The 16,594-nt window shown below is 51.0% G+C and overlaps 2 protein-coding genes across 3 annotated transcripts; one reads left to right on the forward strand and one right to left on the reverse strand.

The window, feature by feature from the left end:
• Window positions 1-1,621: 1,621 nt before the first annotated feature.
• On the reverse strand, window positions 1,622-6,215 carry ruvbl1 (RuvB-like AAA ATPase 1). Its single transcript, XM_066697632.1, has 11 exons — window positions 5,915-6,215; window positions 5,609-5,695; window positions 5,216-5,348; window positions 4,213-4,364; window positions 3,902-3,991; window positions 3,361-3,510; window positions 3,062-3,125; window positions 2,691-2,889; window positions 2,461-2,563; window positions 2,150-2,241; window positions 1,622-2,061 (listed from the first exon to the last, which is right to left on the reverse strand). The coding sequence occupies exons 1-11, from the start codon at window positions 6,053-6,055 to the stop codon at window positions 1,902-1,904; spliced, it is 1,371 nt and encodes a 456-aa protein (XP_066553729.1). The 5' UTR covers window positions 6,056-6,215; the 3' UTR covers window positions 1,622-1,901.
• A 481-nt stretch (window positions 6,216-6,696) lies between these two features.
• On the forward strand, window positions 6,697-15,303 carry eefsec (eukaryotic elongation factor, selenocysteine-tRNA-specific; the record flags this gene model as incomplete). Of its 2 annotated transcripts, none has more annotated exon segments than XM_066697630.1 (6): window positions 6,697-7,335; window positions 9,065-9,272; window positions 9,615-9,711; window positions 9,879-10,043; window positions 12,520-13,257; window positions 15,147-15,303. In XM_066697630.1, coding segments are annotated over 6 exon segments (1,666 nt in total), but the record flags the coding sequence as incomplete, so codon positions are not given.
• Between the last annotated feature and the right edge of the window lie 1,291 nt (window positions 15,304-16,594).

The following is a 16,594-nucleotide window of genomic DNA, read 5'->3' on the forward strand; positions in this document are numbered from 1 at the left end:
TGAATTGAAAACTAACCGAAATAAACAGTTTTTGCGCCTTGAGATTTGAATATGAAGGATCTGGAATGAGAGCACGTTACAGAACCTTTGATCATAATATTAATAATAATGTAAACAAGCACTGGGTTTATGAAACAAATGTTACAGAATAAATACATAGCCTACATATACTGATACATGATTTTTTTGTATTGCTATTGTAGTTTTGTATTGATTGCACTACTGCGATTTTATAATGCTTAAATTTAATTTTGTCTTAATTGCATTACTGCACTTTTCTAATACATACATACATACATACATACATACATACGTACATATAGGGAATTTGTGCCTCAATATTGTATAATTAAGAATCTGAATCGACATAATAGTAACAAAACAATAACTGTATATTCATAAAACATAATTTTACCATTTATTATTATTATATATAATAATATAATATTATATATTATTATTATTATTATCATCTTCATCATCACCAAAGGACGTGTTCTATCTTTGTCCCAACATGTTTTTCTGTTGAATATCCTAAATATAAGGATCTAAACCTTCTGTAACGGGCTTTATTAATTGCTTGTGTAATTGTGCTATGTATAATACAGTAACATTTACAACATTTACATTTACAAACTGCATCCCAGCACTTCTGCGCTGACAGTTATTACCATGGCTACCACTCTAGGCATTGTGTCGTCACACGGAGCGGCCGCGCATGCGCCGCGTGGAAACAACGCCCGTGGACGCGAGGTGGCGCAGTCTGCAGCCACTGGAGGGCGCTGGGCGTCCGTGACGCCTGCATGGGTTATTACAGCCTCCCTACACCAGGGTGCAGAAATAATAATATAATACATAAATCATATTAAATAAAATGATTATATTCGGGACGAACCGATTATTATTATTCCGTTTGCACAATTCGTTGGAAACATCCCCAAGAGTAATTCAGCTCTTTTTTACATTGTAACCCCTCTCTAATATGCAGATTTGAGGCAAGGCAAGGACACAGTGCAGTAGAAAGCAGCTTAAAAGAGTCATACAGAGAAGTCCTACAGGATCAGGGGCCACTATAAGGCTGACATACTTCTGTCCTCTAGGCTGTTTAATCTGAAATCAATTTACATCATTGATTTATGACAGTTTATAAACAAAAATGGCATTGAGAAAAGAGAATCCATACTGACACTCTTCTGAAACACTGTAACTGAAAATCACACACACACACAGTGCCGCACAGAAGATGTCACATTAGGCTTCAGACAGAGGGCACCCTGTCCAGCTGGTTTGCTCGCTCAGGAATTGATGGACCTGGAAGCTGCTGTGTGTGTGTGTGTGTGAGAGAGGTGTGTGCAACGCTCCCGTATACACACTCTCACTGATGTCCACACACACACTGCTAGAGGCAGGGAAGTGCATTGTGTGGTCATGTGACAGTAGGGGGAGGTCAGATCACCCCGACAGCTCTGCTTCCCCCTCGAACCCGGACCCCGGGGGTCAGGGCAGCTTCTCTCGGGCCGCTGTCTTCCCCGAGCCCAGCGCTGCCCCCGGGGGGGTCCAGTCACCTGATGAGCATCACCCCTGCTCCCCCCCACCAAGACACAAAGATCAACTCATCTCCTGGAGGAATTTAAACAGCTTTATTCAAACCTTTTTTATATTTTAATTTTTTTTAGAAAAAGAATGAACCACATAAAAATTAATTTAACTAACAAATGAGCAGAGTGAAGGAGAAAGGTGGGGGGGCACGATGGAGGACAAAAAGAGGACTGAAGAGTGAGAGAGGGATGGAGAGAGGGATGGAGTGGGGCAAGAGAGGGAGAGAGAATGAACGAGAGAGAGAGAGGGTAGTAGATGAGGGGGCTGAGACTTCCATGTGTGTGTGTGTGTTATTGTGATCTCTACTTCATGAACTTGTCGTGTTGGTCCTGCAGGATCTTGGCGCTGGCCTTGGCGTCGTAGAACAGCTCGTTGATCTCCTCAACCTGCTCGCGCTCCACCCCCTCGCGGCCCTGCAGGCGGCTCAGCACGCTGGCGGGGGTCAGCAGCTGCACCGCGTACCTGAGGGGGAGAGGGGCGTCAGTGAGGTGTGTGTGGTGCGGGACGCAGTGTGTGCGGGGCGCAGTGTGTGTGTGCGCGTCGTGCTCACCTCAGCGTGGTCTTGGTGCCGATCTCACCCAGGTGGTTGAGAGCCTCATCACTCATACTGATGCCCTCTGTCTGGGCTCGGATCTTAATGATCTGCAGGCAGACAGGCACTTCAATCAGCTAATTGCTTAATTTAACCCTAATTAAGCAGATGCCATTTCGAGTTGAAGATTTCAAACAGACTAAACCTTTATCAACAATGAAAAATCTGAGTTCCAGAAGCAGAGGAGTAACCACGAGACAGAGAGAGACACATACACAGAGCTAGAGACTGGGAGAGATGGAGGGACTGAAAGAGAGAGAGAGACAGACCTGTTTCATCTCCTGGGGGGTGTACAGCATGGTGCGCACGATCATGACTCTGTCCAGCAGGTCCAAGGGGATGCCATGGGGGGAGCGGATATCCTCTGTGCCCCTGAGAGAGAGAGAGACAGAGAGAGGCAGTTGTCAAACTGTGTAGTACAGTGCAGTTTACAGTGTGTGTGTGAGACACATCCACTGGGGACAACTCCGCTCCACACAGCAGGCTCTCTCTCTCTCACCGGATGAGGCAGTTGCCGCGGTTGGAGGCGAACACCACGATGGGCGCGATGCTGCTCTCCAGGGCGCGGTGCAGGTAAGTGAAGCACTCGATGTCCAGCATGTGCACCTCGTCCACGAACAGCACGCCCGGCACCAGCTCCGCCACGCCCTGCTCGATGTAGCGGTTCACCACCTTGTTGATCTCGCACCGGAGCTTGTCTGCACCACGGCAGAGGGAGGGAGAGGGGAGAGAGACGGACCACATAAGAGGAGACCCCAGCATTCATACAGCACCGCAGACTGACAGGCACATACGAACGGGGGACAGAGGGAGACAGAGGACACAGAGAACAACAGAGAGAGAGATGGAAGAACAGACAGACAGACCTACCGGTGATCTCTGTTTTCTTGGGCTTCATGAGCTGCCCCATCATAGACAGGATATCCTGCCCCCCCTGAGAGACAGACAGAGAGAGAGAGAGAGTGAGAGTGTGTGTGTGTGTGTGTGTGTGTGTCACTACCTGTGTCAGGGTGTCCACAACCTCCTCTGTACTACTGGCAGTGCGTGCGTCCCTGACCAAGTGTGCCAGTGCATCAGTGTGTGCCAGTGTCCGTGCATCAGTGTGTCAGTGTCCGTGTGTGCCAGCGTCTGTAAGTCAGTGTCAGTGCGTCAGTGTCCGTGTGCCATACCTGCGGGCGGGCGTTGGCCACGTCGAGGTCATGCAGCGTGACGTCCTGGATGATCTCCTTCTTCTTGTGCACGTCGCCTTTGGGCAGCGGGACGTACTCCTCGGCCTCCAGGTCAAACTCCGTGGCGAAGGTGTCGCAACGGCCCTGCCTCTGAGGGGAGAGGGGGAGACGTGAGCGGGGAGAGAGACTCCCAGGTGTGCGTTTGGAGTCGGTGCCAACACACAGTCTGACAGATGAAAGGAGGGATGAAAGGAGAGAGAGGGAGGGAGGTCTGATAGAAGGCTGTCAACAGCTTGAAATGTAACTGTAGGCCTGCCCGCCCCCCCCCCTGGCCTGGCAGCACGCTCAGCCCACCTGTGCCGATTAAAGAGCACGTCATCGACACGCTTATCAACATGGCACAGGGGACCGACGGCGCTGAGAGGGGAGGGAGGGAGAGGGCAGTCTGCAGTGACAGAGAGAGGGGCAGTCAGGGTGCGGCCGTGCGGAGCCATGTCCGCGGTAGGAAGCGTGTCCGACGCGTGCCGTGAGCTGTGGTTACCTTGACAGCCCCGCTGTTGGCCTCGATGTAGATGACATCGCCCACCTCCACTCGCTCCTTCTGAAGACTCTCGTAGATGCTGGGGTCCAGCTGCAGACAACACACACACACACACACACACACACACACGTTAGTGCAGGCTGAGCATCTGTCCCGCAGCCCCAGACCCCGATTGACCCCCAGAGAACAGGCCTCTGGAAAGTGCAACCTGGAGTCCAGATCCATCTCTTTATATACCAAGCGCAGTGTACAGATTCCACTGGACGCATGTGCGTGTGTGCGTGTGTGTGTGAGGTCCCTGGCCTGCTGACCTTGAGCTGCTTGGTGCCCTTGGCTGTGCGCAGGCCGATGATGACATGGCTGATGGTCTTGCCGTAGCCACCCATGGGGTTCTCCGTCTCGCAGGGCGTCAGCTCAGTCACCTCGCCCTCATACACCTCCTTCGTCTCCTTGATACGCAGGCCTGGGACGGGGTCAGAGGTCAGGTCACACACAGGCAGGAGAGATGCACACACAGACACAGAGTGAGACAGAGTGAGTGAGTGAGAGAGTGTGTGTGTGTGTGTGTTGGTGCCTGTGCATGTGTGTTTGTACCTGCCTGCATGTGTCGGAGTGTGTCTTGGTGTGTGTACTTGTGTTAGAGAACCACATAAAAGCACTGAGTGTCTCTGTACTCAATCGACCTCTGTGTGAGAGAACCAGGTGGCTGGCTGGGAGCTAGGGAGAGCAGGAAGAAGAGAGAGAGAGAGAGACGTTTCCGAGCAGCGCGTGCCTGTCACTCAGGGACCCTGCTATCGGACCCCTGTAATCGCCCTGGTGATGTGCCCAGAATGCCCCCCCTCCCTCCCTCCGAGACCAGGGTGGGGTGCTGACAGCGTGTCTCTCAGCACAGGGTCCATTTCCACACCTGGGACAGGCCTTGTCAACACCCCCCCCGCCGCCTTGCGAACACACTGCCTGCATTCAGTGCATCAGAGCCGAGGGACACGGAGCGCATACTCCTCCCCCTCCACTCCCCTCCCCAGCCCAGGCCAGTTAGAGCTGCAGGGGAGTGCCGGCCTCACACGTCAAACTCCCTCCCTCCCTGTCAGCCCGTCTGCTCCTCCTTTGTCTTCTGTATTCCTCTCCCACTTTCATCCTCCCCTCTCCTCAACGATGCTACTTCAAACAGGATGAAATCCACACCCCTCCCTCAATCTCATTTATCTTTCTCTTACTCTCCCTCCCTCTCGCCTTCCTGCACTTTTTCTTAGGAGAAAGAAGTGGGAAGTTTGCGACACACACACAGTCTTCCCTGACATCCCCCCCGCTCACCGATGGCCCTCCTGAAGTTCTCCATCAGCACCTCAGTCTTCTTGATCTCGGAGGAGTAAACCTCGCTGCCCACCATAGGGCAGAAGGGCACCTTGTTGCCCAGCTCCTGAGCCATGGCCAGCGCCAGGGCCGTCTGCGGGGAGAGAGAGGAAAGGTCGGCCCATTAGCCATAATTTCCAATAAAAACAGCATTAGCCAGCGGATACATGCACAGGCCACTCCGGGACCAAGGAAAGCAACAACAGGAGGAGGAGGAGAAAAGAGAAAGGAGAGAGCCTGAACAGGAGAAAAAGAGGGAGGGATGGAGTAGTGAGGAGAAGGGCTCTCCCTGGTGAACTGGGATGATGACAGTCTTCAGGAGTGTGTGACACCGCTGCCCCCCCTCATGCTTACCTTTCCTGTTCCTGGGGGTCCGGCCAGTAAAACAGCCCTCCCGGCCATCTTCTTGCAGCGGATCAGTTCCACGATGATCCCGCAGGCCTACAACACACACAGCAGCAGGTTCCGAGTGAGACTTGGACCCAAACCCGCAATGCTCACATCCGGACCACAACACACCGACACAGACACAGCGTGCAACCACACCGGTCCACACACACGTCAGAACTACAGGCAGAGTTTTTAAAAGCACTTTCTAGAGCTCTGCCCCCTTCCCCGGCGCCCTGCCCTGCTGCCCCAGCCCCGGGGTGTCTGCCGTACCTCTCTGGCGAGCTCCTGCCCCACTAACCCCGCCGCCGCCTGCTTCGCCGCCCCGGCCTCGTCCAGCCCCAGCCCCTTCACATGGCTGTGCGTAGCGATGCGCTGGGTCTTCGTCGTGCTCTTCACCTCCTCGATCTTCATCTTCGTTTCCCGGAGAAGCGCCTGAGCTGCCACAGAGAAGCACCGACCCGTCCGGCGTGTCCGCTTACAGTTGGGACCGAGCGCGTTTCCATGCGGGTAACCAAGGGAAGGCAGGAAGACCCGCCTCCCCGAGCACTTGCGCAACTCGGATTGGTCAAGGCGACGGGAACTCGGACAGTAATTGGGAACCCGTGCTGTCCGTCTAACAGGTTTCGCCGGGTTTTACTTCCTGTAGTGTCACGCCATAGAAAAATAGGTCCCTATCTGCCTGTTTTGATTAACATTGTAGTCGGCCATCTTGGGTGAGAACAAATCCCTCTCCTGAGAGCGCTGTACGACGCAGCAGTTAGAGGCAACGCCTTCGGCAGATGTCTGTAGTGTATGAGCTACATTTATGTTTGTTCGATGGTATATGTTGTACCTGCAGGACACTGATCTTATTATCACTCAAGATGGGTGAACGTATTCATAATCAAAGTCGATTGATCTGGAAATCTTTTTTTTTGTCTATGGTTTTTCTTCCTGGTCTTTTCCTGTTGACGTTCCGCCCTCCTCTGCCGTCCTCATGGAAACTAGGGCTGGTTTTCTAAACTCTCCCCAAGATAGTTGTAAAATAAATAATTATGTGATTATCATGACTGAAACCAATATAATTATCATTAACAGTTTAGCACGTCTCTATACGTGGCCACGGTAGGCTATAGGTATTGTAGAAATACAGCAAATCGTAACTAGTAGGCTGACTGGTTTAATCGGGGCCTTAATCGGTGTTACACCGGAAGTGTAGTTTTTCCTCTGCGGGAGCGCGACAGAGAGCGCAGTGCTGAGCCGGGACCCCGCGCACAGGTGCGGCACAGGACGACACCAAACTACACCACACAACACCACAACAACACAACTACACCTGCTGCCTGAATCGCCCAGCTGTGCTGCGCTGTAACTCAGGCAGGACAGAGTCCGCCCAGCCGCTCCAGAGAGCATGTCCGCCCCGGGGGACAGCGGCCGGACCCTGAACTTCAACGTGGGCGTGCTGGGCCATGTGGACAGCGGCAAGACCTCCCTGGCCCGGGCGCTGAGCAGCACCGCCTCCACGGCCGCCTTCGACAAGAACCCGCAGTCCCGGGAGCGGGGCATCACGCTGGACCTGGGCTTCTCGTCCTTCTCCGTGCCGCTGCCGGAGCACCTGCGGGGGCCCTGCCAGGACCGGGGCTTCGACAGCCTGCAGGTCACCCTGGTGGACTGCCCGGGGCACGCCTCGCTCATCCGCACCATCATCGGGGGTGAGTCTGGGGCTGTCACTGCTGCTGCTGCTGCTGCCAGTGCTCCTCCTACTACTGTTACTGTAACTGCTACTGCTGCTACTACTGTTACTGTAACTACTACTGCTGCTACTACTGTTACAGTAACTACTACTGCTGCTACTACTGTTACAGTAACTACTACTGCTGCTACTACTGTTACTGTAACTACTACTGCTGCTACTACTGTTACAGTAACTACTACTGCTGCTACTACTGTTACTGTAACTGCTACTGCTGCTACTACTGTTACTGTAACTACTACTGCTGCTACTACTGTTACTGTAACTACTACTGCTGCTACTACTGTTACAGTAACTACTACTGCTGTTACTGTTACTGTAACTGCTACTGCTGCTACTACTGTTACAGTAACTACTACTGCTGTTACTGTTACTGTAACTGCTACTGCTGCTACTACTGTTACAGTAACTACTACTGCTGTTACTGTTACTGTAACTGCTACTGCTGCTACTACTGTTAATGTTGCACGGCTGAGTTTGTGTGCTTGTGATTGGTTGACTCCTGCTAGGATTCAGACTGCTGTCCCAGGATCACCTCTGATCTGCGCTGGCCCACCAGACACAGGGACCAACCCCCTCCACTGTCACTGCCCCCGCCGTCTCTCTCTGTCTCTCTCCCTGTGGTGCTGGCAGGCAGCAGACCTCTAAAAATAAAAGAAAGGAAGAAAAAAGGAAGGAAAGAAAGAATGAAGAAATGGAAGAAGAAAAAAAATAATATACAAATAGATATTCCTTTGGGAGTTAAGTGCACTTCCTCACTGGCCTGACTCTGGGAATTGAATCCCTGTCTCTCTCTCTCTCTCTCTCTCTCAAATTCAAAATCAGAATGAGCTTTGTTGGCATGACAAGTTTACACAAGTGTTGCCAAAGCATCTACACATAAAGGGAACAGAATAAATACAATAACAAAAGAAAAGTTAAAAGTTAAATAACTTTACAGATGTTACATGTACAGTTATTCTCTCTCTTTCTCTCTCTCTCTCTCTCTCAAATTCAAATTCAAAACAAGCTTTATTGGCATGATATGTTTACACACAAGTATTGCCAAAGCAATTGGGTACATTGAAATTATATACAATAACATTAAGAACTTTACAAATATAAAATAAAATATTGTGTTATTTACATATATTTTACATGGTTAATGTGCTGTTAGTGGTTTCTCTCTCTCTCTCTCTCCGCTGTCTGTGCATTTTGTTTAATCTTAATTACATTATATTATTATTTTTTAAAATATTTGTCTTAATTTTGCCAAGCTGATATTTCCTGAAACAGGAGATGGCGGCTGAGAGAGAGGGAGAGGGAGAGGGAGAGAGGGAGAGAGCAGCGGAGCGCGTGGGCAGGCAGAGCCGGGATCCTGTAATGTAAACAGCACTGTGGTCGGGGAGCCGCATGAATGGCGGCAGTGTGCGCAGACAGGTGATGTTGATTAGGCCGGGATGTGCTGCAGAGGGGGGGTAATTGGGGAACTTCCTCGACTTCCCTTGACCGGGATGAGAACGATGCAGACAGGGATCGCCCCGGAGAGGGAGCTACCAGAGGGAAAGAGACGGATCCCTTTCTTTCCTTCTCTCCCTCTCCCTTTCCTCTGTGTATTGCCTTGTGGTACAGTGGCAGTCAGCGGCAGTGTGTATTGCAGTGTGTTACTTGTGTCCAGGTGTGAATTACACTGTGTTACCTGTGTCCAGGTGCACAGATCATTGACCTGATGTTGCTGGTGGTGGACGTGACGCGGGGCGTCCAGACGCAGACAGCCGAGTGCCTGGTAATCGGGGAACTCACCTGCCCGCGGTTGCTGGTCGTGCTAAACAAGATTGACATGCTGCCCCCCGCCAAGAGGCAGGCCGCCATCGACAAGATGAGCAAGAGGATGCACAAGACCCTGGAGAACACCAGGTACACTGACACACTCACACACTGGCACATTCACACACTGCCACACTGACACTCCCATACTGGGACACTGGCACACTCACACACATTGATACAATCGCACACACTGGCACACTCACACATTGATGCACTCGCACACACACACTGGCACACTCACACATTGATGCACTCGCACACACACACTGGCACACTCACACACTGATGCACCAGCACTCACATATGGACACACACACCCACACACTCACACTCAGACACACTGAAGTAGCTGCTCCGTTCTTTTATTATCACAGTTTATAATGTTGTGATTGTTTCTTGTTACTGTGATGGTGGTTTTCTGTCGGGCAGGTTCCAGGGCTGCCCTGTGATCGCCGTGGCAGCGAGGCCGGGGGGTCCTGAGGCCCCCGACAGTGAGCAGCCCCAGGGAGTGCCTGAGCTGATCGAGGTACAGCAGAGGGAGGGAAGGATGGCGGATTACATCCTTATAAACATCCCAAAACACAGTGAACGAAACAGTGGAAAAAAGCACAAACTTTGGGTTTAATAATAATAATAATACTGATGATAATAATAATAATTACCACATGTCTGCTGCCTCCTCCCTCCCCACAGTTGCTGAAGGCGCATACGTACCTCCCTCACAGAGACGCGTCGGGGCCGTTCCTCATGGCAGTGGATCACTGCTTCTCCATCCGTGGCCAGGGCACCGTCATGACCGGCACCGTCCTGCAGGGGGCAGTGTCCCTCAACGACACCATCGAGATCCCCGCGCTCAAGGTAACGCACCCGGGAGTGAGGGAGGTCAACTCACACACACACACACTGCAGCTGAACACCCACACACACTCACACGCTCAATCTCTCATGTCAGTGTGTGTGTCTCTGTGTTAGTGTGTCACAGTCACCCTCAAAGGGATAGACAGCATTGGGGGCTGGTGAGTAAGATTTTAATGAGAGGGAGAGAGAGAGATGGAGAGGGGGAGTTGGGGTATGGCTTTTTTATTTTTTATTTATGTACCAATTTGGTTACAAAAATATTTACCCAGACAGCTCCATCTCAGAGTCTCCCCCGGCCCCCCGGCCCCCCAGGGACCATGGGATACAGCGGACTTCACTCAAACTCTTCCGCAGGAAACTTTCAAACACCCCCCCATTCCTCTGCCATTCCTCTCTCTCTCACTGATCTGAACTCTAGCTGACCACCACACAGCCTCGCTGGTCACACGTCCCGCACTGAGGGTCTCTGTCGTCCCCCCCACCAGGACCTTGTCAATACAGGGGGTCCTCAAGGGCAATATGAATCAATATCAATCAATATCAATCCACATCAATATAATACCTGCCTGTGCTACTAGATAAGTGTGTGTGTGTGTGTGTGTGTGTGTGTGTGTGTGTGTGTGTGTGTGTGTGTGTGTGTGTGTGTGTGTGCGAGTGAGTGTGTCAATGTATGTGTCACTGTGTCAGTGTGTGTGTCAGGGTGAGAGTGTTAGTGTTTGGTCTACAGCTCTAATCAGATCAGTGTAATGTGGTCCTAATGGGACGAGGGCAGACTGGTCGTGTCGGAAGTTCAGGAGTTGACAGAGATTTCACTGGGGGGTGGCTGCAGCAGCCTGGTAATTTACACCAGATGCATCTTGTACAGCTCAGAGCACTGAGGAGAGGGAGAGGGGGATGGGGAAGGAGAGGGAGGGAGAGATAGGCTGTCTTTCTGTGTGTGTGTGTGTGGGTGTGTGTGTGTGTGTGTGTGTGTGTGTTTTGGGCAAGTGATAATTGTACCATTCGTCCTCACAGCTGATTTGTTTACATCAGAAACAGCCTGTAGGCCGCCCCCAGATTGACAGTCTGTCAGCCCTCCCATGACAGTCGATGGTCCCGGTTGGGTCCGCTCTGGTACATCTTTCTCTACCACAACTGTTTATAATCTTACAACCCTGCGCAACCTTCAGGCAAAAAGTTGGGCAGATGTATTTTTTGGGGGGGAAGTAAAATTTCAAGGGACAGCATGTGGCCCATGTACCCATATATTTCTCTCCCACGCATTGTGAGCCGATCAGCAGCTCAGTGTCCTGTCAGCACTGCTCAGGTGGGAACAGCGAGAGGAGAACAGTGTGGAGTTATACAATGTAGTGTAGTATAGTGTATTTTACTGTAGTTTACTGTAGTGCATTGTACTGTAGTGTAGTGTTATAGTTACTGGTGTTTTGTCTTTTCACTCATTAGCCACCAGATGGCAGCAAATGCTTGTACAAAAAACAAACAAAATTCCCCTCTTGTACATTTCTCTGGGGCTTCATCTCTCTCCTATCTCTCTCTCGCTCCCTCTCTACTTTCTACGCTCTCTCTCTTTCTCTTTCATTCCTTCTCTCTCAACAGGCTGTGAGATCTCTATACAAATCCCCTTCTTTCTGCCTCAAAGTTTAAAGACTGCTAATTCCCCCCCATGTGGAGGCTTGCCATCCGTAATAATAACTACCTGCTTCTCAAACAATAATAGTAATCACAATAATAATAATAATAATAATAGCAATATTGTGGCGGTATTTGGATGCAGATGGTTGACAGGGATTGAGTGTGGACTGTTGGTTGTTGTGTGTCTGACAGGTAAGTACAGGTAAGACTGGAGTGCATTTGCTTGCGTCTGTGCCAGTGTGTATCAGTGTGCGTCTGAGCTCTGCGTGTGAATATGTGTGTGTCTGTGCCAGTGTGCCTGCCTGTATCTTAAGCCTTGTGGCGGTCTGTGAAAATGAGTCTTAGTGTGTGTGAGTGTGCAAGTGTGCACATTCATGTTAGTGTGTGTGTGTGTGTGTGCGTGCGCACGCACGCACGCGTCTCTGTCCTGTCTCCAGGCTGCTGTACAGGTGAGCTGGGCGTGTTGGGGGTCAGGGCAAGGTGAAGGACAGCGACTCTGTGACTCTTAATTCCTCTCCAGGGCAACGAGCCGCGCACTAATCCCCCCCCACTGCCGGGATCAAGGCTCATCTGGGAGATGGAGAGCCGTCAGTGTCTGCTTACACAGACACAGACACAGACACACACAGACACACACACACACACACACACATACATACATACACAGATACTCACGCTCACAGACATACACACACAGATGCACACACAGACACGCACACACAGACACGCACGCACACAGACACATGCACACACACAAGCACGCACACACACTGACACACAAGCACACACACACACACACACACACACACACTGAAGTCTCTCTCCTGCCTTCCCTGACCCCCAGGTGACCCGGAAGGTGAAGTCCATGCAGATGTTCCGGCGCGCAGTGACCCGGGTGACACAGGGGGACCGGGTGGGCGTGTGCGTGACGCAGTTCGACCCGCGGCAGCTGGAGCGCGGCGTGGTGTGTGCGCCCAGCTCCCTGCCCACGCTGCACGCCGCTGTCGTCTCCGTGGCCAAGATCAGCTACTACCGCGGCACGCTGGCCACCAAGAGCAAGTTCCACATCACCGTCGGCCACGAGACCGTCATGGCTAGGGTCACCTTCTTCGGCCTGCCGCCCTCCGACTCCGCTCCGCCAGCCAATGACGCATCCACACCAGCCCCAAACCCCGCCCAACCGGCCCCTGACCCCACCTTTACAGAATCTTCACATTCTGGCCCTGCCCAGATGCCTGGCTCCTCCCCTTCCCCAGATGACAGCCACACCTCCTTCTCCTTCCAGAGGGAGTACCTCTACCAGGAGGAGTATGTGATTGGCCGGCCTGCGCAGGGGGCGGAGTCAGGCTCAGGCCGGGATCCTGAACAGTGGGCGCTGCTGGAGTTTGAGAAGCCGGTCACATGTCCCAGACGCTGCTTGGTGATTGGCTCCAAGCTGGACACGGACATTCATGCCAATACCTGCCGCCTGGCATTCCAAGGGCGTGTCCTGTCCGGGTTCGAGGGGCGGGGCTATGCCGAGACTGACCTGCCGAGCCTCTGCATCTTCAAGAGCAAGCAGAGAGAGGGCCAAGTGGAGCGGGTGAGAGAGATGCACACACACACACACACACACACTCACACCTTCATACACTGATACCCACACATACACTGATACTCACACACACACACCATCATACACTGACACACACACATACTCACTCACACACACACACACACACTCTCGCACAGACACATTGAAACTCACACAGATACACTAACTCTCATACACACTCACACACACATAGAAAAACACACAAACTGCACTGTAGTGTGTTGTAGTGTAGAGAAGGGGCAGGCTGGGCCGCGGGGGGTGCAGGGAGGGCAGAGGTTATAGTTCAGCGATAGTGACACACGCACAGGTGGGTTGAGGTGATGTGTGTGATATACCTGCCACACAGGGTGGGCGGCTCACAGGTCACTGTCCAGAGTTCAGACCAGGCCACCCTGGCACTGTTACTGTCACTGTTGGCACTGAGTCCAGCTGCTCACTCACCTGCCTCCCCCCGCTCTCTCTTTCTTTCTCTCTAAGAACGCTGCGTTTCCATTTGCTGTTGTTTATTCTTTTCTCCTTTTTCTTCCTTCACTTACTTTCCATCTCCTTCACCCACCAGCCCCTATCCCCCCACCCCCAGTCTCTCTTTATCTGTTCTCTCCATCTTTCTCGACCTGTGTGTTTATGTCTCCTGATTTCCTCCTCCACTTGTCTTCCCTCTTTCTCACCCTGTACTCGTCCCCCACCCCTCTCTCTGTCTCTGTCTCTGTCTGTGAGTCTGTCTGGCTGCAGTCTCTGCCATCTTTCTGCCTCATCTGCCCCACACAGACCGGGAGACTGGAGGCACTGACTGGAACGAGGGAGGGAGGGAGGAGAGAGAGAGAGAGAGAGAGAGAGAGAGAGAGAGAGAGAGAGAGAGAGAGAGAGAGTAACAATATATATTTTTTATATTTGTCAAGTTCTTAATGTTATTGTATATAATTTCAATGTACCCAATTGCTTTGGCAATACTTGTGTGAAAACATATCATTCCAATAAAGCTTGTTTTGAATTTGAATTTGAGAGAGAGAGAGAGAGAGAGAGAGAGAGAGAGAGAGTTCTCACATTGAGTACCTGTTAATTGCTTTGTTTGTTTGTACATTTTAATGGTACAGACCTGGCAACACACATTAGAAAAAAGAGATGCCAGTCAAGACAGCACTGCTCAAGTCTGGGCCCTATACTACACTATACTATACTGTACTATACTATACTACACTATACTGTAGTCCCTACAGCGCCGGCTCCAGTCTGGGGCCCCTATAGTGGTTGTTTTGTCTTGGAAACGTGCTGTAAAGGTTCCTGGAAATCCAGTTCTGAAGGGAATGTTACATTTCGGCACGGAGTCGCTGTCAGGCCTGGCTGCCGTTGCTGGGAGAGGAAGTATAAATAACTGCAGCCGTTTTAATTGTTTACATTTTGTGTTATTTATTATTTACATTTTTCTGTTAGTTTTTTTGTTTAAAAGAGAAAATAAAATCTGTGACGTCCACTTATCACCGAGTTTTCCTTCGCAACGGCAGGCGCAGGGCGGGGGGGGAGACAGCGCGGTGCCTAGAGTTTATCAGCACAGCGAGGGGATGCGGGTGAGCTCTAGATGGAGCGGCGATTAACAAGAAGGAGAAAAGAACAGGGAAAGAAACAAACAAACAAAATGTTGAAAAGAACGACAGACAGACGACAAGACTGAGGGGTCAGCGAGATGTGCGTGTCTGTGTGTGTGCGTGTCTGTGTGTGTGAGTCATGCCTTTTTCATTCATGTCCGAACTGCCCATTTTTATATGTCAGGACCCTGTGCATTGCAGACTTATTACATTTATTGAACACCTTTCATGTTTGTTACATCTTCCTTTTTTGTGTCCCTGTCTCTGTGCGTCTCCGTCTGTGTGCTCGGTCAGGTGACGGATGACTACACTGTGATTGGCAGAAACCTTTTCAAGAAGGAGACCAACCTGCAGCTCTTTGTGGGGTTAAAGGTCACGCTGTCCACGGGGGAGAAGGGGGTCATCGAGGGGGGGTTCGGACAGAGTGGCAAGTTCAAGATCCGTGTGCCAGGTGAGCGGAGGGGGGGGGGGAGGATCCAGTCTTCTCTCTCTTTCTCTCTCTCTCTCTCCTTCCTTTCTATCACTTTCATTCTCTCTCCTTTCTTTTTCCCCTCTCTCTTCTCCCTCTCAGTTCCTGTTCTCTCCCTCTCTCTGTCTGGGTCAGTGTGTATTCAGGATGTGGTGAGGGAATCGTCGGCCCTGGATCCTGAATCCCATTTCCAGCGCATTCCTGGAATTCCGCTCTGGGAATTCCGGCCGGTTCCGAGGGGGCGGGGGGGCTGCTGTTTATTTTACTGTCTTTGATTAAATTTCATATGTTTAAAATAATGATGATGATTATGGTAATGAGAGAAATAATGATATAATAAACCCTGGAACTCAAGAATCACAATTACTATTATTATTAGTGGTAGTAGTATTAATGGTAGTAGTAATTGTAGTAGTAGTAGTGGTGTCTGTAGTGGGAACAGCAGTAGCAATATTAATATCAGTAGCAGCAGTATTAGTAGCAGTGATAGTGTTGGTATCAGTACTGTGTCTGCAGCACAGCGGCCTGTCTGCCTGTCTGCCGGTCTGCCTGTCTGCGGGGCAGGAGCTCGGCCAGGGCGATGTCTGCACAGTGTCCTACCCCACCTGGCCGGCAGGGGGCGCTCCCTCTCAGTTTACACTGCACTGGTGTCAGTGCAGGACACACACAGCTGGTTTCACAGACTTCAACGTGTGTGTGTATATATATATTTATAAATGTGTGTGTGTGTGTGTGTGTATATATATATATATATTTATAAATGTGTGTGTGTGTGTGTGTATATATATATATATATATATTTATAAATGTGTGTGTGTGTGTGTGTGTGTGTGTGTGTGTATATAATAGGGGGTCCAACGGATACAGAAGGGGCCAGCTGTAATTAACCTCGTTATGCTGCACGGAACTACTTTAAATGAGATCTCGGCAATTAGGGCCAATTTAGCTGCCAGCGTTTTTCTGCTCTTAAAAAATAAGACGCACTGAACACACACACACACACACACACACACACATACATGCACACAGATGCATCAGTTATTACTTAGTACTGTACCCCCCCCACCCACCCTACCCCCTCTTAGTCTCCACTTGGGGGGGTGGCTTTGGTGGTCTTGGCTCCCCCTGCTCGTTGTGTCCCCTGGGAGAAGGCTGACCTGCACTTCACCCCCTCACCTTCCACAGGGTAACTAGACCGGATCCGTGGAAGAGTTCAGACTACAGCAGGAACATTCCTAGAATACAGTGACAGTACAGTACAGTGTGGTACAGT

Source organism: Amia ocellicauda, chromosome 3, assembly GCF_036373705.1.
Source record: "Amia ocellicauda isolate fAmiCal2 chromosome 3, fAmiCal2.hap1, whole genome shotgun sequence".
NCBI classification, from domain to species: domain Eukaryota; kingdom Metazoa; phylum Chordata; class Actinopteri; order Amiiformes; family Amiidae; genus Amia; species Amia ocellicauda.

Bases quoted from the DNA above. Each gene is read 5' to 3' on its own strand.
- ruvbl1 (XM_066697632.1), bottom strand. From the start codon at position 6,055: ATGAAGATCGAGGAGGTGAAGAGCACGACGAAGACCCAGCGCATCGCT. The intron at 3,511-3,901 runs GTAACCACAGCT...CTCTCCCCTCAG, and splicing joins CCAACAGCGGGGCTGTCAAG to AGGCAGGGCCGTTGCGACAC. The intron at 2,564-2,690 runs GTGAGAGAGAGA...TCTCTCTCTCAG, and splicing joins CGCGGCAACTGCCTCATCCG to GGGCACAGAGGATATCCGCT.